The sequence below is a fragment of the Gopherus evgoodei genome, chromosome 6 (assembly GCF_007399415.2).
Source record: "Gopherus evgoodei ecotype Sinaloan lineage chromosome 6, rGopEvg1_v1.p, whole genome shotgun sequence".
Lineage (NCBI taxonomy): Eukaryota > Metazoa > Chordata > Testudines > Testudinidae > Gopherus > Gopherus evgoodei.
This window is the reverse complement of record NC_044327.1, coordinates 89,316,785-89,340,749: the sequence shown is the minus strand read 5'-3', so window position 1 is coordinate 89,340,749 and position 23,965 is coordinate 89,316,785. Positions and strand designations below refer to the sequence as shown.

The 23,965-nt window shown below is 41.3% G+C and overlaps 1 protein-coding gene across 2 annotated transcripts in view; it reads right to left on the bottom strand.

Moving 5' to 3' along the window:
- SV2C (synaptic vesicle glycoprotein 2C) overlaps positions 1 to 23,965 on the bottom strand; it is a 209,254-nt gene that overhangs the window by 104,754 nt on the left and 80,535 nt on the right. For both annotated transcript variants that reach the window (XM_030567289.1, XM_030567290.1), the window contains exon 3: positions 4,132 to 4,312. In XM_030567289.1, the coding sequence (XP_030423149.1) occupies positions 4,132 to 4,312 (181 nt within the window). The remainder of the gene's footprint in view (positions 1 to 4,131; positions 4,313 to 23,965) is intronic.

Genomic DNA, 23,965 nt, shown 5'->3' with positions numbered 1-23,965 from the left:
GTCAACCCTTCATTGGTTGGTACACTACTCTACAAGATGTCATGAGTTTAATAAATGAGACTTCTTTTGGACAGCTGTCAGTTCCAAGTCTAAGACTGTAGCTTTAAGGATTATCAAGTGTTGAAAGAAGCAGGGAACTAGTAATGGAGAAGATGTGGAGAAGTGGGATACGAGGAGGAAGCATGAAAAGAAGAGCGTAAGAGGGGAGGACTCCTGCCTCATACTAAGAAAGCAGGATAATCAGCGAGTTATCTTAAGTGTCTATACACAAATGCAAGAAGCCTGGAAAACAAACAGGGAGAACTGGAAGTCCTGGCACAGTCAAGAAACTATGATGTGATTGGAATAACCGAGACTTGGTCGGATAACTCACATTACTGGAGTACTGTCATGGATGGATATAAACTGTTCAGGAAGGGCAGGTAGGACAGAAAAGGTGGGGGAGTTGCATTGTATGTAAGAGAGCAACATGACTGCTCAGAGCTCCAGTATGAAACTGCAGAAAAACCTGAGAGTCTCTGGATTAAGTTTAGAAGTGTGAGCAACAAGGGTGATGTCATGGTGGGAATCTGCTATAGACCACTAGACCAGGGGGATGAGGTGGATGAGGCTTTCTTCAGGCAACTAACAGAAGCTACTAGATCACAGGCTCTGGTTCTCATGGGGGACTTCAATAACCCCGATATCAGCTGGGCGAGCAATACAGCGGTACACAGACAATCTAGGAAGTTTTTGGAAAGTGTAGGGGACAATTTCCTGGTGCAAGTGCTGGAGGAACCAACTAGGGGCAGAGCTCTTCTTGACCTGATGTTCACAAACAGGGAGGAATTAGCAGGGGAAGCAAAAGTGGATGGGAACCTGGGAGGCAGTGATCATGAGATGGTAGAGTTCAGGATACTGACAAAAGGAAGAAAGCAGAGCAGCAGAATATGGACCCTGGACTTCAGAGAAGCAGACTTTGACTCCCTCAGGGAACTGATGGGCAGGATCCCCTGGGAGAATAATATTAGGGGGAAAGGAGTCCAGGAGAGCTGGCTGTATTTTAAAGAATCCTTATTGAGGTTGCAGGAACAAACCATCCCGATGTGTAGAAAGAATAGTAAATATGGCAGGCAACTACCTTGGCTTAACAGTGAAATCCTTGCTGATCTTAAACACAAAAAAGAAGCTTACAAGAAGCGGAAGCTTGGACAAATGACCAGGGAGGAATATAAAAATATTTCTCAGGCATGCAGGAGTGAAATCAGAAAGGCCAAATCACAACTGGCGTTGCAACTAGCAAGGGATGTTAAGAGTAACAAGAAGTGTTTCTACAGGTATGTTAGCAACAAGAAGATGGTCAAGGAAACTGTGGGCCCCTTACTGAAAGGGGGAGGCAACCAAGTGACAGAGGATGTGGAAAAAGCTAAATTACTCAATGCTTTTTTTGCCTCTGTCTTCACAAACAAGGTCAGCTCCCAGACTATTGTACTGGGCAGCACAGTATGGGGAGGACATGACCAGCCCTCTGTGGAGAAAGAAGTAGTTCAGGATTATTTAGAAAAGCTGGTCGAGCACAAAACCATGGGGCCGGATGCACTGCATCTGAGGGTGCTAAAGGAGTTGGCTGATTGCAGAGCCATTGGCCGTTATCTTTGAAAATTCGTGGTGATTGGGGGACATCCTGGATGACTGGGAAAAGGCTAATGTAGTGCCCATCTTTAAAAAAAGGCAAGGAGGAGGATCCGGGGAACTATAGGCCAGTCAACCTCACCTCAATCCCTGGAAAAATCATGAAGCAAGTCCTCAAGGAATCAATTTTGAAGCACTTTGAGGAGGAGAAAGTGATCAGGAACAGTCAGCATGGATTCACCAAGGGCAAGTCATGCCTTACTAACCTAATTGCCTTCTATGATGAGATAACTGACTCTGTGGATGAGGGGAAAGTAGTGGACATGTTATTCCTTGACTTTAGTAAAGCTTTTGATACGGTCTCCCACAGTATTCTTGCCAGCAAGTTAAAGAAGTATTGGCTGGATGAATGGACTATAAGGTGGATAGAAAGCTGGCTAGATCATCAGGCTCAGTGGATAGTGATCAATGGCTCCATGTCTAGTTGGCAGCTAGTATCAAGTGGAGTGTCCCAAGGGTCAGTCCTGGGGCCAGTTTTGTTCAATATCTTCCTTAAAGATCTGGAGGATGGCGTGGACTGCACTCTCAGCAACTTTTCAGATAACACTAAACTGGGAGGAGTGGTAGATATGCTGGATAGTAAGGACAGGATACAGAGGGACCTAGATAAATTAAAGGATTGGGTCAAAAGAAATCTCATGAGGTTCAACAAGGACAAGTGCAGAGTCCTGCACTTAAGATGGAACACTCCTATGTGCTGCTACAGACGAGGGACCGAGTGGCTAGGCAACAGTTCTGCAGAAAAGGATCTAGGGGTTACAGTGGACAAGAAGCTGGATACGAGTCAACAGCATGCTCTTGTTGTCAAGAAGGCTAACAGCATTTTGGGCTGTATAAGTAGGAGCATTGCCAGCAGATAGAGGGACGTAATCATTTCCCGCTACTAGGCATTGGTGAGGCCTCATCTGGAGTGCTGTGTTCAGTTCTGGGCCCCACACTACAAGAAGGATGTGGAAAAATTGGAAAGAGTCCAGTGAAGGCAACAAAAATGATTAGGGAGTTGGAACACGTGATTTATGAGGAGAGACTGAGGGAACTGGGATTATTTAGTCTGCAGAAGAGAAGAATGAAGGGGGATTTGATAGCTGCTTTCAACTACCTGAAAGGGGGTTCCAAAGAGGATGGATCTAGACTGTTCTCAGTGGTAGCACATGACAGAACAAGGAGTAATGGTCTCAAGTTGCAGTGGGGGGAGGTTTAGGTTGGATATTAGGAAAAACCTTTTCACTATAAGGGGTGGTGAAGCACTGGAATGGGTTACCTAGGGAGGTGGTGGAATCTCCTTCCTGAGAGGTTGTTAAGGCCCGGCTTGACAAAGCCCTGGCTGGGATGATTTAGTTGGGGATTGGTCCTGCTTTGAGCAGGGGGTTGGACTAGATGACCTCCTGAAGTCCCTTCCAACCCTGATATTCTATGATACTGTATCCTCAGGAGAGGATGAGGACTAGGCTGACCAGCTCACAATGGCTACAGTGCCTATGGAGCACAGGTAACAAAACTGTTAAGATCCCATTAAACCTTACACTCTAGAGGAACCAAAGGGAAGTCAGTCTGTATCCAAAAACCTCAGTCTCCGCCATCATTCCAGAAGCAGAAGTCAGAACTGAGGAAGGAAGCTGGAGATCCCCACTGGACCACCCTAAGGCTGCAGACTCTGTTCAGGGATGCAAGTGGCCTGAAGTGAAAATGTAAGTGGTATCATGGGGGAACTTCACCCTCTGTGAATCTAGTGCTTATTAGAGGGTGGTAAATTGTTAGTGCTGGAGACTAAGTCCTTGTTTACCCACAAAAGCAGAGGAAGAATACAGGCAGACTGCAGAAGCTTTCCCATATTACCCCAACTCTGACCAAGGCAGGGTTTAAAACTGCAACTGAAAAGGTCCTACTGCCAATCTCTTAAATCATCCCACCCCCATCAAAAATTATTTAGATCAAAAGAAAAGAAATTGAAACAAACAGAGCCTCAAATATACCCTCAAAGTAACACCCACAATATGGGGCAAGTGTCACTAAAGGTCAGTTTTTACGTTTAGCAATCAACTGCTAGTAATATTTTGTGCTTGTATAGCACCATATATATGAAGTTCTCAAAATGCATTACAAACATTAATGAAGTCTTAGCACACACCTTTGAGATATGTAATATTTTATTTTGAGATAGGAAAAGTGATAGGAAATTGTTAGCTATCCGAGTTTATGCCAAAGACATCTTGCATGAACAGGAACCGAACTCCCGTCTTCCAGTTCTCAGTCCCATGTCATAGCCAAAAGACAATCCTTCCTCCCCTTTGATAGGTCTTTTAGGGCTAGTCACATATGTGCACAGTGTAATTCTCCAGCCACTGAAACAAGACTATAACCCTATGTTACATAATGTGCATTTCCATATATGATTAAACATATGGCAAGTTTCATAAACACAGAAAAATTAAAGAAATGAAAGAAAGCAGAAGAGCTTACCCAAATCCAGAAAATAAGCGACAGAGGAGAAAGAGGCCATAGCCCTGGACAAATGATGACAGGAAGGCAAAGAATCCATTGACAGACATGCATATCAGGAGAGACTGTCTCCTTCCCACCTTGTCTGCCAAGCCTCCCCAGAAGAATGCCCCCAACATCATCCCAAGGTACACTATGCTACCTGCAACACACAGAAAACAAGATGTTACTTTGTGAGCTACACAACTGATGTCAATTGACCAAAAATCAATCATAACATACTAGAGTATTTTTCCAGCAAACTTTTTAACTTGTGAAATTACAGAACAGGAAGTAATTTTGTCCCCTATCTTCTTATGAGTGAGTTAGGTGTATAAATTGCAAATGCATCTGTGGAAGAATAGACTCCCTATCGTGGCTGACTCTTTTGTTAGAGACACATTAAGCCTTAATATATTATTAAATTAGGTGCCTCTAGCTATACGCAGATGAGTAAGAAGTGGAGAAAAAGTTCCAGATATCCCACAGCAGCACACTGCATGCACGATAACACCGCAAAAATTGAAATCTGCCCTACAGAAATGCATCATTGGAAACCTAATAAAAACAAGCAGTTATGTGTGGGATCATTAGCACCAGTAGTCATTAAAAACAAGTTGTGCTTAGTCTGAGAATTAAGAAACAAATGAATGGTAGTTATCAGAGTGCAGCAGTAGCAAAGAACCACTACTTTGTTGTTTGTCTTTTTCTATGTCTGTGCCAGCCATGGCCAAACAGTGGTTTGTGAGCTGTATGCAGCTCTTCTACAGTTAAAATGCAGCTCCCAGAGCCCCCTGCGCATACCCCCTCCATTCTCTGCCTGGTGCTTCTACTATGCGGCAGTGTTGTGCGATGAGGGGTTTCTGCCCTACGGCGTGGTGGTGGGACGAGGAGCTTCTGCCCTGCAGGGAAGTGAGTCTAAGGCAGGGGTAGACAACCTATGGCACGTGTGCCGAAGGTGGCACGTGAGCTGATTTTCAGTGGCACACTGCCCAGGTCCTGGCCACCAGTCCAGGGGGGCTCTGCATTTTAATTTAATTTTAAATGAAGCTTCTTAAACATTTAAAAAACCTTATTTACTTTACATACAACAATAGTTTAGTTATATATTATAGACTTATAGAGACAGACCTTCTAAAAACGTTAAAATGTATTACCGGCACACGAAACCTTAAATTAGAGTGAATAAATGAAGACTCGGCACACCACTTCTGAAAAGTTGCCGACCCCTGGTCTAAGGGCTTTAGCTCAGTGGGGGTCATCAGGGCAAAAGCTCCACACCCTGGCAGGCATCGCCCCATGGGGCAGGTTGTGTGTATCTTGCAGCTCTTGAACTTCTAAAGATTATTGTATGCGGCTCGGGACGGTCAGTAAGTTTGGCCTTCCTAGTCTGTGCTTTCCTCAAATATTATTGTCCTGAACAAACGATAACACTTGAAAAACACTATTTTAAACAAACTTTTTAAACATGGCCAAGCACATTAAAAGAACACAGTGAAAAATTCGTTGTGGATATTATAATAAAGTGATGCTGTTTTAAATTTACAATGAAGTGCATGATATCGATAAAAAAAGTGGAGCCTTCAAACTCACCAGTAAATTCACTTCAAACTAAAGAAAAGGAGAACTGTCAGGATAAAAATCATATTTAAAAAAATCTTTAGCTACATTACTGTCATCATCTTAGAGTATAAAAATTGACAAGTTAATGTAAATAGCTTTCAGAAATCTAGGTTGGTTTTTTCACTCCTTGCACTTTTCTCTATTTGGACAATGAAAACAGCCTATTTCGTTTCTAGTCAATTTCATTTTCAGGTTCTAATGCACTGGGACAATGCTGCAAGGGTATTTTATTTCGGTTTGTTTGTTACATTTCACATCAATGCTTATTAGTCTCCGGTTTTGTAAAATACACACAGATATGATATACACATTTTTGGCCAAATGTGACCTTACAGTGCCCATTTTTTCACAAACATGGATCAGATAAATGACATTGCAGTCACACATATTTAGAAAAACTATCTCAATATTGACATTACCATTTCATGCAAGATACATACATTATCCTGTTACACTGATTAAAAAGGTCTTGAGTTTGACTGTTAGAAACTTGATCCTTTTTGATTTAGAGTTTGGCTGAGGAATGGCTTAGAGCCTGCATTGCTCTCACTGGCTGATGATTTCCTAGTGATGGACAAGGAGTCCACACTCAGTGATTTTATTACATCTGTTAACATATTTTTATACTGTAAAGATGGGGTTTTCTTAACTAGCATATACACAGTTCATAGTGGGGGTAGATGGTACGGCTCAAGTATTTCTGGTCTCTAAGAAATCTCTGTGGATGAATGGAACAATTACCTGAGCTCTCTTGCATGTAGGGAATTATTGCATTACTCTTTAGATGGGTGCATTCTTGAAGCTTACTTGGAAATCACAAATGGAGGAAAATGTGATGGTTTTCCTGCTTAATAGCATTAGCTGCAGGAAACATATTAGACCTATTTTGACAACTGCTTTGTCACTACACCTCTACCTCGCTAAAATACAGTTGTGGGGAATAAAAAATCCCTACTGCATTATAGCTGAAACCATGTTATATCAGGGTAGGGGCGGCAGGGCTTTGGCGGTGATTTAAAGAGCTCTGGGCTCCTGCCGCTGCAGGGAGCCTCAGGCCCTTTAAATAGCCAATGGCGCCCTGTGCCACAGTCCTGGGGTAGGGGCAGCAGGGCTCCAGTGGTGATTTAAAGGGCCTTGGGGTCCCCGCAGCAGCTGGAGCCCCGGACCTTTTAAAGCGCTACCGGAGCCCCGCTGCTACCGCACTATATGCAAACCCGTGTTATATCGGGTTGCATTATAGTGGGGTAGAGGTGTATATCCATTTCAGGGGGCAGGCCAATTGGTTGAATTTTATACTTGAAGCCCTAAATGATTTGAGTCCAGGCTGTCAGAGACCATGTCTTTCCATGCTTGTTGAGGTTAGTTGCTGCAGTATTTCAAGTGTTTGAAGGCCCATGATGTACAATTCACCTCTTTTCCCAAATTTATTCTTGAGGATGGTAGTATGGATTGGGTGTGGATTTTTTGGAAATCTCTTTTTTCCTTTGCTTCTCAGGCAAACAGTGTGTGCTTTATTAAAGATACGTCTTCCTTTGTAGTGCATAAAAAGGCACAATAGGGCAGCCCTAAGCAGAGCTTATTCTTCTTCTCCAACCCTCCTCTGACTATCATTTTTTATTGCCGTGGATAATACTACCATGATCCCCATCACTCAGGGTCACAAACTTGGGATCTCATGATGGACTCATCCCTCTTCTCCGCATGCAGACACACAATTTCCAAGTCTTGCAATTCCAAAAATGTAAACTGTCCTCTGTCTCAATAGCTAAGACCATTGTCCATACCCTGGCCATGAACTCTGCTTTAGTTTATCTCTTACCCACATTGCTTCCCTGAACTGCATTCAAAATATAGCTGCGAAAATCATTTTTCTCAGCTGTCATTCAGCCCGTCACTCCCCTCTGAATCCCTCCCCTAGTTCCGATTTGGCCATCTCATAATTGCCTTCAAAGTCTTACATAACTCCTCCCTGGTCAGCTTTCATTTCTATTTCTGTCAATGATACCCAGTTTCAAAGCACCTTCCTGTCTTCCCTCCTGTCTCTTCTTTGCATCTCCTTCTGTGTGGCCCCCTTTACACTGAACACACTTCCAACCCCAGATAACTATGTCCACTTCCTTTCTTCTTTCAAATCACTGCTCAAGACTAACTTTTTTCTGCAATGTCCACAATAAGCAGTGAAAGCAACAAAGATACAAAATTCTACCGTACAATTGATGTAGCAGAATCGTCATATAACATAGCCAGATAACCACATCATTTTAACCTCCAGCCTCCCTTTTTCCCATTCCACATATATCCAAGAGTTCATTGCTCTTGTTTGTCACTTCATGTCAATAACAACAGTGTAAATGGCTTAGGGCAGATCATGTCTCTTTTATTTACTTTATAAATCACTTAGCACACTTGACACATTTCATATATAATTTTAGATGTCTAAAAAATAATGTGTAAAACACTCTTCTTTTGGACAACCCATGCTCCCTTTCTCAGGAACTTTAAAAGCACAGGCCACCACCTTAGATAAATGTACACCTCAAGACCTAACATGTCATGTGGAAGACAGCATCCTTTCCCCAACCACCCCACTCTCACCTGCAGCAGGAAGTGGAGCGCCCCGGGGCTGGGAGCTGGTGCGCTGATCCGTGGGAGCGCTGCTTTATTGCATTGTATGTGAACCCATGTTATATCGGGTCATGTTATATTGGAGGTGTACCAAGGATACAAGTGTTGCACCCTGAATAATGATTTCCTCAATGAAGTGTTATGCAGTCCAAGCACACACAGTTATCTGGTAGAGAATCCTTGAAAACAACTCAGTGGCAGTAGAAATCAAACTAATCTCATGCTAAAATTAACATGCTCACCTGCTGTCTTTGTTTTCAAAGTAGTAATAATTTGCTTCATTTTTTTTTGTGCATATTGGGAATGCAATACACTCCAAGGATATTCCTGTTATACACACATGCATAACAGATACAAAATACATGCTTTGTGTCTTTCCTCTTCAGATTAGGGACTGTCTTTCTAAGCATACTACAAATAATCTGCAAAAGTGCTTTCCCCAGACTCTTCTTTCCTCCAAAACATGGATTGAAATGTCTGCATTGGAAGGGCAATGAAAAGCAAGCAGTGATTAAAAGAATTATTGCCTGGCCATGCCAGAAGAAAGATAGGAGAGAGGAGGCAATGGATGTGGTTTAATTAGATTGCCACATTATTCACCTAAAATATCAGGAAATACCCAACAATAAATTGTACAGTGAAGGTCATATCCTGTCCCTAATCATTTCCTTATAATCCCCAGCCTGGTCCCAGCCATCCAATGGCTGGGACCTCGCTGCCCTTCTTTCATCTGAGATTAAGGGGATTATAAAAGGAGCGGGACTGGCTCCTCACTGTTCTAGTCATAGGAGCCTCAGCTCCCCCCTTACTCAGCTCCCTTCAGGGATGCTTTCCTTCAAATCCTTTCTAAACTGTTTTATCTGACAGCTGTACCCCTTCCATAACAATACCTGCCACATCTGCCACAAGGAGACACCAGCAATGATGCCTGGCTGCCTCCTCCTAGTCCCACCAGGTTAATATCAGACATAATTATATCCATTCCCCCAGCAGGTAGGCATACTCCATCCTCCTTGAATAACTCAGATGTCCAGTAAGAGGTCCCAACGGAGAATTACCAACACCCCCCCGGGTACATATGAATATAGCCACCTCGCTATTCACAGAGCCCCTGGACTTTTTGACCCATCAAGTCTTCATCCCCCCCCCAGCCACACACATACTGTGCTGCAACATGTCAGACCCAAAGAATTGTTACCTCACAGAACAATTCCTGGATCTGCCCAAAAGCCCATGAAGCTCTGAGTAGCAATTTGACCCCCTTACATCTTCCCAAATCCTTTCACCAAGGTGAACAATAATGGCATCAAATGTCTCCTCGCAGGCTGCCAGTGTGAACAAGGGGCATCAGCTGGACCTATAGCATGCCCTGTTTCCATGCCAGCTCAGGATTGCCTGACCACCTAGGCCTAGCTGAGAAGTGCCAGTTGTGTGCCCAGTACACTATGCTGTTGTGATGGGTTGAATCTCAGAAACCCCCCTGAGAACTGCCAAGTGATGTGCCAAGACTGCTTCTGCCCCTGCTTTCCCTGCCAGCTCAGGACCCCAGCACCCTGTCTTGCTGAGCCAGACAGGCCTGTCTTCTCCAACACAGACCCAGGGTCTGAATTACTTGCCCCAAAGCTGCAGACTTAATTGAAAGCAGCTTACAGAAGCGTTCTTGTCTTTAACACTCAGATGCCCAATTCCCAATGGGGTCTAAACCCCAAATAAATCCGTTTTATTCTGTATAATTCAGTTGATGATTGGCATCAAAAGGGACATTTAGTCTAGGATTGAGTGGTTCTCAATCCTTTTTCATTTGCAGACCCATAAAAAAATTCAAATGGAGGTGCAGACCCCTTTGAAAATCTTAGACATAGTCTACAGAGCCCCAGGAATCCGCAGACCACAAGTTGAGAACCACCGGTCTAGAGAGCATCTACATCATGCGCACACATTTGGACACCCCGGGCTAGATGTTCAAAAGTGCTCAGGGCTCAACAGCTCCCATTGTGACACTTACAGCCAGATTTTCCAAAGATTTTAGCACTCAGAATCTGACTACTTATTTTGGTGCCTAAGTGAGCTTTGAGCGCTTTTGAAAATCTGGGCCTAAATACACATTTAATTAAGTGGTATAAAAGTAAAACAGGACTAGCATGCCATAGAATAATATAGTTAATCAATGGTGCTATGTCCTCCTGCTAAACCAGCATGTGCTTTAGAGTATTGCAGCTCCCCCTAAACGTGTGCAGATTTTATCAATTTCCCCTTTTTTATTGTTCTGGTCATTAGACTGAGTGAGGAAAGTATTTCAAAAAATTAGAAACAGCCTTTTAGTAAAAAGTGATCCCTTTCTTTAAAATAAGATTATTTGTACTTTGGAAAATAAGATCCTAGACACAAAATCCTAAAATGGTTTCAAATACGAGAAAGTTAGCTGTTATCTAGAAGCACACAATACTTTACTTATTGGTTACATTTATTCATACAAGGGACTTCTTGCAAGCTACCATTATGGAAATATAAACATTAATAGCACAGAATTTAAGTGCCAAGCGTAGCATAATGAATAGTAATACCCAGATCTATCTTTGGTTTAACCCTGATTAAAAGTGTACATAGAATTTAAAGATTATAATCTTTCACTCCTATATTTGATTCTTGCCTGTAGCTAGTCTACCTGATCAGAGAGACTATGGAGAGAATTATAACCCACACAGCAGTTTCCCTGAGACAAACATAGCTTATAATTGCTCAGAACATGATCTAATTAAAATGAAAGATTTTACACCTTTCAGGAAAGAACAAATATAAGAATAACTGTAATTACTCTAGAAATAGTAGAACAAGAACTTCACATTCAAAACCCATGCTACTCCCCATTTCCCTATGTATTCAGAATACTAAATCTTCAGGTGTACTCATCATGATGCACTGCTCACCTTCTCATATGAGCTTCATTCAAAGAATCTTAAATGGAGGGAGAAGGATGTCAGAACTCTTTAAGTTCAGTGTCTGACCCTCTTGCCACAACCTCACCCTCCTGCAGATACAAGCCATCTGTGATCTAGTTTCCTCCTTCCTCAAAACACGTTTTCATGCAAACATTGCAAAAGGCTTTTTTCGTGTGGCAAAGTGAAGGGAAGTCAGTTGCTGACAGGTAATTTGGGATATGGATGGAAGGAATAAAACTTTCCTTCCTCATTCTTCTTCCCCTCAAGACGATATATGGCTCTCCCCAACAATCCTTGAAGTCAGTGAGACTCCTCTCACTAGTCAAGTAAGGCATCTGCCTAAGTGTTGGAGGACTCGGTCCTTAGAGAGGGGCAACAGCTTCCCTCTAATCAAAATCTGGCCATGTTCCCATCTGTATTCATTTTGTCTCATATGGTTACACACTAAATGATTGCTCCTATATAACTTACAATATATGCAAATCCCAAAGCAGTAATGAACATCACTCTTTTCCTCTATTACCATTCTCTAATCTAATCTACTTCTTCTGCATTCCCTTTTATGACATCTGCAGAGGACGACAATTAATTATAGCCTTAGGTCGGCAATTTGAAACTGTCTAATGCTAATATTTAATTACACAGTCACTTTGAGGTTTTTTTTTTATCCTGCTAAATACATATTTACAAACATCCAGGTTTTTCCCTGCTTTCACATGCACTTGACAATTGTGAAAATAATTCTAACAGTAATGTCTATTAGCCACAAATCTTCATGAAATTAGGATTATAAAAATGTTTTAAAAGATGCACAGCAATTTTTCAATTCAAACACAAATGCGCGTACAAATGTTTTTTGTTTGTACAGTGTCTGTCACATTGGAGCCCTGTCCTCCAGTACAGTGGTTCTCAACCAGGGGTACACCTACCCCTGAGGGTACACAGAGGTCTTCCGGGGGTACATCAACTCATCTAGGTATTTGCTTAGTTTTACAACAGGCTACATGCAAAGCACTAGCGAAGTCGGCACAAACTAAAATTTCATACAGACAATAACCTGTTTATACTGCTCTATATACTATACTCTGAAATGCAATGACAATGTTTATACTCCAATTAATTTATTTTATAATTGTATGGTAAAAATGAGAAAGTCAGCAATTTTTCAGTAACAGTGTGCTGTGACACCTTTGTCTTTTCATGTCTGATTTTGTAAGCAAGTAGTTTTTAAGTGAAACTAAAGTTTTTAAGCAGTTTTAAAAGGTGAAACTTGAGGGTACGCAAGATAAACCAGACTCCTGAAAGGGGTACAGTAAGTCTGGAAAGGTTGAGAGCCACTGATCTAGTACTACCCTAATAAACACAGAATTAATGGCAGCTCTTAGTTATGCAGAGTTTTTAACTTTTCGTGATACAATTTTAGCACTTAAGTGCATTTCACATTCTCACTACTGCAATACAAGGGCAGCTGTACTTGCATAATAAATAATGTCAAAATATTTTCAATACCCATGTTGCCTACTCTTTTAGATTACTAAAGCTAAGGCTGGCATTAGCATCACTGGAACAATTTATTTCAGAGAAGTTCGTTTACAGCTAATACTGTTGAGCAAAGATGTTATTTTTCTATGATACAGCAGTTGGACTAAAACCTGGTGGCCTAAGAGTGGGGAGGGGAGGGGAGCAAAATCTGTCTCTATAACATCTGTTGTACAAGTGCTACTGTACTTAAGCTTTTATTTAGCTAGTGATTTTGGGCTTCATCTTTTTTTCTGTTTATGATTTTAATGACTATAGACCCATGGTCATTCATGCATGCATGTGCATTTCGCCACCATCACAGTACAAAGTAAGCTCAAATTAAGCAGTTTTATTTTAGAAAAAAATGCACCTAGAGAGGATCAAGAAGTTCTGTTTTTCCAGGTTACAACAGAAAAAGTCTTGAACAAAAGTAATTTCAACCTTGACTCTAAAGTACTATAGATATGTTGCCTGATACATGAAGATCTTACATTTGGAAACTGGCATTTAAGTAATTCATTCCAGGGCAATATGAAAATGTATTTTCACTTTCAGAAAATTTCTTCTCTAAGTTACTAATGGTTTCTCAGCAGTACAGAAGACATGTACCCTTACATTCCCAACATGAGGGAGAACCAGAAACACAACTAAAGAGCAGGGATCCCTCAAGCTTTTTCTTTCTGAGGCCCTCCCAACAAGCTATAACAATTCCACATCCCGTCTGTGCCACAACAACTATTTTTCTGCATAATGAGTATATTAAAAGCCAAGGCCAACATTATGGGTTAGCAAGCAGGGCAACTGCCCAGGGCCCCATGCCACAGGGGGCCCCATGACACTAAGTTGCTCGGGCTTCGGCTTAAGCTTCAGCCCTGGGTGGTGGGGCTCGGGCTTTGGCTTTCTGCCCTGGGCCCTAGAAAGTCTACACCAGCCCAAATCTGGTTTATTTTGGCAGACCCCTGGAAACCTGGTCATGCCCCCCCAAGGGGTCATATTTATAGCAATTAATTAATTTATTATTATTATTATTATTATTATTTTAAATAATGTTTTTACTCTGCAGGAGCAGGTCAGGTAAAACTTCTGGTAGCTATGAAGAAAGAACTAAAACCTAGCAGGCTCTTCACCTTTCCCTATCAGTGACTAACAGGTCTGGTTCTATCTATAAACCCACATGCAGATTGAGAGCCTGTTGGTTAATAGATCTGTGGATCTTGTAGATAAAAAAGAACGACCTGATGTTAGTACTGTACTTCTATACAGCTAGAGAATAAAAACGTCAAGGAATCTGTTTTATTTTTTGAAAGTGAATTAGGGCTTCAAAACCCTGTTTTTTAAAAGTATGGAGACACTTGGTAACTGAAAAAATTGTTAATGCTTCTGCATTACACAGCGCAAAACCTTCTTATTAATTAAGGACCTGCTCTAGCTCCCAATGGAGTAAGACTGAATTTTGCTGCTGACTCCAATGGTTGAAGGATTTGGGATAATAAAGCTCTGTCTCGGAGGTTGCACATCATCATTATTATACCAAAAGAGACAAGAATGTGAATTTTAAACCCCATTACTACACAATAACACTATAAATATTTGCCATTTGTTAAAGAATGTAAAGATTCTTCAAAGAAAATACACAGTATATCTGTTGGTGTCTCTTGGCTCTGTGTATCAGTTCAGTTTCTCAGGCATTTGCCCTGTAAAACTGCAACGATAATCTGTTTTTCAGAGTTGTAGCTGATGGAGGTCTTTGATAATTCACTGGTAACCATTTCCCAGTAGGAAAAGAGTTCTACAATAACACAGAAGAAATTCCAAACAAACCCAAAATTACAGTGCAATACACAGAGTACTGCAAACATTCTTGAATTAACTGGTATGTACTTTTTGAAATCTTGATGATAAATTTATATTGGGTCCTGGTCCATAGCTGGGGCTCGTAGGTGCTACAATAATAAATAATATTTTCAAAGCATGAAAAATTGCTTATTTTTATACTAATTCTAACATAAAAAGGAAACTCAATGATACATTCTGTCCAGGTAAGTCAAACAGGATTTAAACAGACAATAATAATCTTTCTACAGAATTTTTGAGGAAACCTACAGAATTCTGTAGTGAGGAAAAGAAATTTCTACTTAATTCTCTTATTATTTGTGCGCTTTAGTGTAATATGCCTTCAAATCTACCAAGCTAAACCACCCAAAGATACTTCTAGTGTGCAGTAAAAATGTCCAGATGGGGAGGTAGTGTGGTGCAGGTAAGGGACTCTAAATTCACACCCTGGCTTGCTGTGCACTAACCTCCCCATGTGGACAAGCCCTAAAAAGCACCACAAACCTCACCACCTTTGGCTCCAAGTGCAGGATGCACTTTGACTTTGCTAATATGCACACATAACACGGTATACATATAATTTAAAAGAATGAACCAAAACTAAAACGTTCCACTGCACATACAATTTTTCCCCTGAGGACAGAAAGAATGAATCACATGACACATTTTAGTCATATTGCTTAAAGCTCTGCTGGAAGGTGCTTAGATACTATATCAGGGGTAGGCAACCTATGGGACTCACATTGCCCAGGTCCTGGCCATCGATCCGAGGGCTCTGCATTTTAATTTAGTTTTAAATGAAGCTTCTTCAACATTTTAAAAACCTTATTTACTTTACATACAACAGTAGTTTAGTTATATATTATAGATTTATAGAAAGAGACCTTCTAAAAACGTTTAACTGTATTACTGGCATGCGAAACCTTAAATTAGAGTGAATAAATGAAGACTCGGCACACAACTTCTGAAAAGCTGCCGACCCCTGTACTATACTGATGAATGTTGTATAAGACCTTGTATAGAACAGAATTCTCACAATCATTTTTCAGGATTAAACTGCATTTTAATCACAGGTTAAATATACTTTTCTAGCAGGATTGTCCATGTGATCTTGAGGGTCATTTTTCCCAGGTAACATTTAATGAGCCCTTTATGTATCTCACAGTCTTTGAAGTATAGTTTGTCATGCTTCATATTGTTTACTATACTGATACTGGAAAAATTAATACAAAATTATGATAAATCGTGAACTAAATTTCAAGGAGTGGGCCTTAAAATAAATATGAACAACATATGTATGAAAATTCAAAATGTTTTTATAAAGTATAAAGAAGAAAAAAATGGGTGTAAGCCTAACCAAGGAAGTCTTGGTTACTCTGGACTAGGAGACATTACACAGTCAAATCACTGCTATTTTTAAATATTATTCTCACAGAACATTGCCATAAGTATTTTCAAATCTTTTTGTTATTGTGTTTCATTTAGTTTAGTAATGTTTTTGAGCTTTATGTTGTCAGTATCAGAATGCTACCAAAGAAAAGCTTTAAGGAAGTACAAATATCTCACTAACAGCACTAAACAGCAACATTAATGGGCTCTGTAACAAGTCTTTTCAAGGTGCTATAATACTCTCCATCTGATTCAACTCTTCAGAAGTCTATTTCCCTAGTACCTTTATACAGAACACACTTTGCGAGCCAGGGAGAGTCTAGGCTCTGAAGCCTGAGGCTGCCACCATAAATAAACCTATGTGCCTCACAGCTCCGTCTAATTCACAAAGGGAATGATTTAACTGTAAAGGGCTCTACAGTTCAAATCTTCCTTCCACCAGCAAGAGAATGCCATTTTCAGGACATATAGCGTACTTCTAAAAGTATAAATAGAGTTAAACGAAAAACAAGCAAGCAGTGAAGAAAATGAACAGAGCGGCAAGTGGAGAAGTCACTTATTACCAGCATGAAGGATGCGAGGCCTGAGGAGCAGAGAACTGACAAATCACTAAAACGTGAGAATGCAGAAAAAGGGCCAAACTCATCCCTACAGTAAATCCTTGGAGCTCAGTGAATCAATTCTAGTCAGCTCAATGAAGCTGCACCAGGGATACATCTGGCTCTTGAGGAATTTATTTAACCTAATGCCTCTTTACCAAATACTGTAACTGATTCATTGCAGCACTGGATTTCAACCATTAAAGAGAAGATGGCTTTCAGAAAACATTTTTCAAAACAGACTTCTTTCCCATGCTAAATAAAAAGTGAAGAAGACCAGACACGTAACTAGAAAGACTTCTAGTTTAGTTACAGAAAGAAAAGCAAAAAAAAAAACCCCAAACCACACCACCTCTTTCAACGGCTTTCAGGCATGGCTACAAAACAGCTGTAGATGCTTAGTTGGGACCAAAATAGGGACTTCACATAAATGGAAAGCAGGTGAAAACCACATCAGATTCACAGGCAAAATCATTGTGTTCTCAGAAAACACTGATGAACTATAATAAGTGATGGAGGAGCTCAACCATGAAAGTCAGGAAAATAAGATTAAAAATGAACCTAAGTAAAAGAAAGATCATGCTCAGTTGATCAGTGTAGACAGGAAATTGAGAGAGCAAGTAACGTGACAGATCTATCTTGCAAAGCTGTTTAGGTCTTTTAGAAATTCGGTAAAAGGAACCATGATCAGAAACAGACTGGCCTGGATCAAGTTCAGGTAAATAGAAGTCTATATCTATCGTATTCTATCCTTCTGCTAGTGGCTTAACACAGACACTTTATTGATACATGTAATCCATTTACAGAATTGCTATTGTTATGCAGCCAAGCACTATACATCTAAAGAAAAGCCAGCTAAACACATAAACAGCAAGCTAAGATGGTGCCCAGTAAGAATAAAAAATATTACGGGGGCAGGCAGAAATAAAAGGGACCAATACCCACGCCATCCCCAAAAGGATCAAGTCCTAATTTGTTGTAGGAATTGGAAGAAACAAATGTGGGGTGCAGATGCAAAATCAAGAGAACAGAGAATAGTCGCAAGCCAACTGAAACGGGAAATGGGACTCACAGTGCGCTCTAAGGCCAACCAGCAAAGGACTCCCAAAGGAGTTCCACAACAAGAGAACTCTACCATAGGTTGGTCCTGACTGAGCCTAGTATTGATTCGTTATGACAATAACCATGTTCCTGTTTTGGGGCATGAAGAATGGCTCTAGCCCTACCATACATCCTTGACTTGTAGCTATAGAAAGAATTGGCTCAGCTGACTATAGCTGCAAGACAGGGATGTATGGTAGGGCTAGAGCCATCCTTCATGCCTCAAAACAGGAACACAGTTATTGTCATAACGAATTAATACCAGATGTTTTAGAGGAAGGTGTAAAACACAGCCTATAATTATGCAATAACATGTATATGGAAGGAATTTCTTCCTAACCCCTGGTAGTTAGTGATTGGCTTTACATTCAGAAGCACAAAGGCTAATAGCCTTTACACTTTTTTATCTTAGCTAATACAGCAACTAAGCTAACACAGCTAAGACTTCAAGCTGGAGGTTAATTTCCAGCTCAAGGAGACACACTTGCACTAGCTCTGTTCAAGCTAGCAGACTAAAAATAGAAGTGAAGCTGCCATGCCATGAGCAGTGGGAGGGGAGCAAACACAATCCCGTCTGAAACCCTGGACACATACTTGGGACAGCTTGCCCCTCCTGCTGCTCACACCGTGACAGGTAGACTTCTGTTTTTTGTGCCCTGCTTTGATCAAAGCCAGCATGGTTGTGTCTTCTCAAGCTGGAAATTACACCTTCAGCTTGAAGTGTAGCTATACCCTCAGAGAAGACTGAATATAATGAACATGGGACATCAATGGGCACTACAAATATCTCTAGCTCTGCTTGATTGTTAACATCTTAGGAAGCTGCTGATCGGTTAGGAAAGTAAGTAGCAACCTCTATTATTTGTGTTTTTATTAAGAACTGCATTGCCATATAGGCCTCCTATCACTGATTGACAAAGTTACTGCTTTTAAGATACAGGGTAGATGCTCTCAGTTGAGTTCTGCCTGAGATACATTCATTCATTTACATTCAATCTTGCAACCTCTTAGAGCTGGGATAGAAGTTGTTGGTATTTAAAAGCATCACATATTGCCAAGAGGTTCAGAAGGTTGAGTTCAATGTACATCCCTTGTCTTTAGACAGGAGGAGGTCATTCATGAGAGTAGCCTGTGCAGTCTTAGTCCTGGCCTAAAATTCATTGGCATTGCACCAGGCTGTTGTAGGCATAGAAAGTGGTGCTGAAGGCTATTTTTAGCTAGCATCTCCATTAGCTTGTGTTACAAGTCTCAGAATGATGCTAAGTTTCTGTCACTGTTATAAAACTGCAATAGAGTGGAAAGGAGGCAATTGCGCACAACTGTCTGCAGAAGCCCTAGATATTGCCTAAGTGCAAGGAACAGAGCTCCAGGTGGTGGCCCTGATTGCTGTAATTGCTTCCATTACTACTTGTTGTGTGAATAGTCCAAATTTTGAGAATGAAGCACTGTATTTCCAGTCTTGGGTCTGGTTTGTTGTTTCTGGAAATTAGCAAGGTCACTTCAGATGCAGGTCTTCTTTACTGACAAAAAAGGATGGTAATTCCCCCCAGTGAGAGACATTCAGTTCTGGGTATGAGTGCAAAGAAGTCTGGATTCACAAAGTGAGTACCATCCAGAAGACTTCTGAAAGGCAGGACTTTGCTGCCTCTGTGGGTGATCAGAATTAGGTTCTTTTAGCCTCCATCACAGCAGTTGCATAAGTTCAAAGGAATTCTTAGTGTAGGAGTTTGTCTGAACAAGTCTGCATTTTTCTCCAGTTTTCTCCAGTTTGATCAAGTTTTCTTTCTTCCTGCTTCTTATGTTGCAGGTTATCTGAGAACCAAAGGAATATGGTGCATGGCAAGGTGAGAGGGGGTGCTTCTGTACTACAGCACCTTTTGTGATAGTCTGGGAATGTTATAGAGTTTTACCAATACTTCTACTTCTCAGTCTCTTGGTTGAGTAGAATTTTCTATATATATTTTAGAATTTGGTAGAGTCTAGGAATTTTCAGGGATGAAGCAGGGAGGAGGCTTCTTCTTGTCTTCTGATGGAGTGGGGAGTAGTGGAGAGTTCTTATCTACCTTGACAGGAGAATGTGTTCACCCAAGATGGTAAGGAATTGCATTTTCAATGTATTTATCCATCCTAGAGAGTGTGTCCATCCTTATGAGCGGTTCTAAGGTGGGCAATGTATCGGTGTTCACAACACATCCCCTGTAAGTACCCAGCTGCACCTTGTCTGCATTCTGGAAAAATGGATGATCCAACTAGCAGATCAAATTTGAGGATTACTACGAATCTCAACCAACCAGCTGGTTCCGGATGATAGTTTTCTAGTACTACGTCCTCTAGTTAAGGTCCTCCAGCTGAATGTTGAAGGGTTATCTGCTGCCAAGCTGGAATTTATTGGTTTTCTGTCAAAGGAAGTTCTAGCAGATGTCATTTGTCTACAAGAAACTTACATCACTCTGAATGAAGCATGTTGGTTTAAGATCATTGGTTTTGATCTGTTAAGTTACAATCTTTAAGTTAAACATGGATGAGCCACATATATCCGTAGTGATATATTGGATGCTGTCCTTACTGAATTTTCACCCTTTTGTGATATGAAGTTGGTGGGTTTCAAATCACAAATGTATATAAGCCATCAAGTGAAATATGGGGTCCACAAGTCCCCCCAAGGCTTACGCATCTGACAGCTTACGTTGGTGACTTTAATAGTCATCATAGCGAGTGGGATCATGTGATTGCAGACCCAAACAGTGAACAACTGTTGGAGTGGGAACAAGTAATGATCTCACCCTGGTCCATGAGACTAAGCACTGTGGTACCTTCCATTCAGGATGCTGGACTAGGACTACTGCCCAAACCTGTGCTGGGTCACGTCATTTGCCAATCACCCACAGCCAGTGGCATGTACTGTACTCAATCATTTTCTACATAGCCAATATCATCCATCATTGATTCAGATGGGAATGCATCTTCTGATTATAAAGAGTGTACCGAAGCTTAGACAGAACTTCTAGAAGGCAGATTGGGGATTCTTTACATAGTACTTAGAACAGACTTCATAACCATCCAATTAAACAGTATGTCCATGGAAGACGCAAATCATTATTTCTGTTGTGCCATTTCTAAAGCAATTCCATGCAGTTTTCTACCAGTGTACATTCCATATCTGAATGAAGATTGTGCAGACTTTCTGAGGCAGTATGAGCAGTCGTGTGATCTGGAGATTATGGACCATCTTATAGAATCATTGGATGCCATTTGCTGGGCTCAATGGGAGAAAGCGACAGTGGTGCTTGACTTTACCTCGTCAAGCAGGAAAAGCTGGAGCTTAATTCCTCGACTAGGTGTGGCTCAATGTCTCTGTGCACAAAGCAGGCTGGCAGTTACTCCAAATCAGATTGCCAGTCATCTGTTGAAGGTCATCAAAGCTCCTGTTAACAGGACAGGTACATGATGAGCGGTGGTGTTTCCTAAGGAGCAATTCAGCTAATAGTAAGATGGAGCCATTCACTAGTCTGGAACTGAATAAAGTGCTGAATGATTTTAAAACATCTACAGTTCCTGGATATGATCAGATTACACCTGAATTCATGAAACATCTGAGTCCTCATGCTCGGGAATGGCTCATTTGGTTTTTCAACAGAACTCTGTGGGAATCCAGACTCTCTAGAATCTGGTACGAAGCAAAGGTCATTGACTTGCTGAAACCTATGAAAGATTTACACTTGCCTTTGAGCTACAAATTTCACTTCTAAATGTCTGCTATAATGTGCTTGAGAGTCTGATTTCACAAAGAATTTCACCACCTGTGGAAGGCATGCTGTCATCAGAGCAATCTCGTTTTCTCTGTGGTCATAGTACATATGATCAAGTGCTGGCACTTACAACTTTCATCGAAATTGAATTCCAACATAAGCTGAAGACTGGTTCAGTTTTCCTTGGTCTGACTGCAGCATACAATACAGTTTGGCACATGCGCCTCTTGGTGAAATTGTCTAGAACTATGCCAAGTTGGTTAATATGTGCAATGGCTCCATTTCTGAGAAACTGCCATTTCCACGTGCATATTGGTGATATAACAAATACATGGAGGCACCAGAGGAACGGCCTCCCACAAGGATCAGTATTATCTCCAACATTATTCAATTTACATTCAAATGACCTACCATATACTGGGTCTCGCAAGTTTGTTTATGCAGATAACATATGCCTCAGCACTGTTCTGAATGCAGATATGGCTGATTATTGTTGTCGGTGGTATGTGATACCAAGTGGAAGTAAGGCGGAGTCAAGTGTCTTCTGCTTACATTATGCGCAAGTGGGTAGAGAGCTGAATACAGTTCTCAATGGTCAGCAAATAAAGTATGATTCACACCTGATCTATCTAGGCATCACGTTAGACAGAACTCTCAAATATCGTGACGATCTTGCAAAGACAGTGACTAAGGTCAAAATGCGCAGCAACCTGCTCAGAAAACTGGCTGGAATGACATGGGGTGCCAATGCCCAAATGTTATGCACTTCAGCTTTGACACTCTGTTATTCAGCAGTGGAGTACTGCTCTCCAAAATGGGCTTGCTCGTCTCACACAAAGATGATCAACATACAACTTAATTGCACCATGCATATTATTTCCTGTACACTTACATCTATTTCTGTACCCTGGTGTGGCAAAGTACCTGCTTCTCCTCAGCTGGCTCAGTCCCTTTTTGCCTTGGAGACACAGGCTTGGGCAAAGCAAAGTCTTTCCCAGTTGCGCAGGGTCTGGCTGATCCTTTTCTCAGTCAGTCCTTTGTTCTATTTTTCTCCCCTTCTGGGGAGAGTACAGTCTTCCTTGCTGGAAGAGTTCAGAGTCTTGCTGCACCTACTCGCTGGCAGCTTCTCTGCTTCTCTCACTTCCCCGCTGCTTCCCTGCCAGGGAGGGTTTACAAAGGTCGCCAGCAATTGGGGCCAGCTGAACCTAATTAGTTCCCTGGTAACGCGTGTTCCAGATGAACCTTATTTCTCCATGGCTATAACCCCTCAATGGATAGGGAGAGGCCTTTTAACCCTTCTGGGACCAATTACTACCCCTCCCTTGGTAGCTAATTGTCCTGAGTTTGCCACACTGGTTATTGGTTTTCTGCAGTATTCCCCCCTGCCATGTTTCCAGAGAGAAAAGAGTAGCAAAGCTTGTGACAAAATTGTGTGACAAGCCACATCTACCATTAATTAAAGACTCATTTAATCCACCATATATGACTGTCTGCCCTCACAGTGCCAGTTATGGATAAGTTTACCAGGTGAGGGACTTCTGGTAGAGGACATGTGGCAAGCTTTGTGGTCCACAGAGAAAGTGACAAATAATTATTTTGTCTCGGACCCCACTCAGTGTCAACCCGGGTATGATTTACTGCGAAAGCAATGGAGCTGGTTTTCTACTGGACATGGAATTTGTGCTCCGGCGGAATTTTGGTGGTGTTTCAGAGACAGTCCACTATGTCAATGTGGGCAGCCACAAACCATGACACACACTGTTGAGGACTCCAAAATGACTCAACTTCCCGGAAGTCTTTGTTCCTTGAACATCATGGATAAGAATGCTGTGGTTTGGCTTGACCAGACTGCATACACCAAATAATAATAAATAATAAAAGTGGTTCTAGAGATTACTTCTCAGAAACCAAATATGGAAAGGTTGGTATGATGCCACATCAGAGGAGTCATCAAATGTTGCAGATCCCCAAGGCAATCAATTCTGTAAACTTCATTATTGTGTCAGACAGCATCTTGATCAGATCTTCTGGGAAGCCTTTAATGTCCAGAAGTATACAGATTAGCAGAATGCTTGTGTTTGATTTGTCTCTGGTCTCACAGATTAAGTGGTACACTCTGAGGTTTGTGGCAAGTGAGCCTTTCCTGGATTTGAACTCTGAATTGAAAAGAATGGCTACACCACCTCCATGTTTGTCCTGACTGGATGTGGGTCTGCATCGGCAGCGTATAGAATAGTCTTAGTAAACCAGGTGATCTAACACTGGGTCTGTGGATATTCACAAGCTATCTTTATATTACTTGTTGATTATGAAAACAAAATATTTTTCAATGCCTTCAAATTTTACATGCAGTTAGCTCTTCCCACACACCAGAAGATATCTACATTATAATACATGCAAACAACAGGTGTGCTAATCTCATATGCCTCTCTTTTAA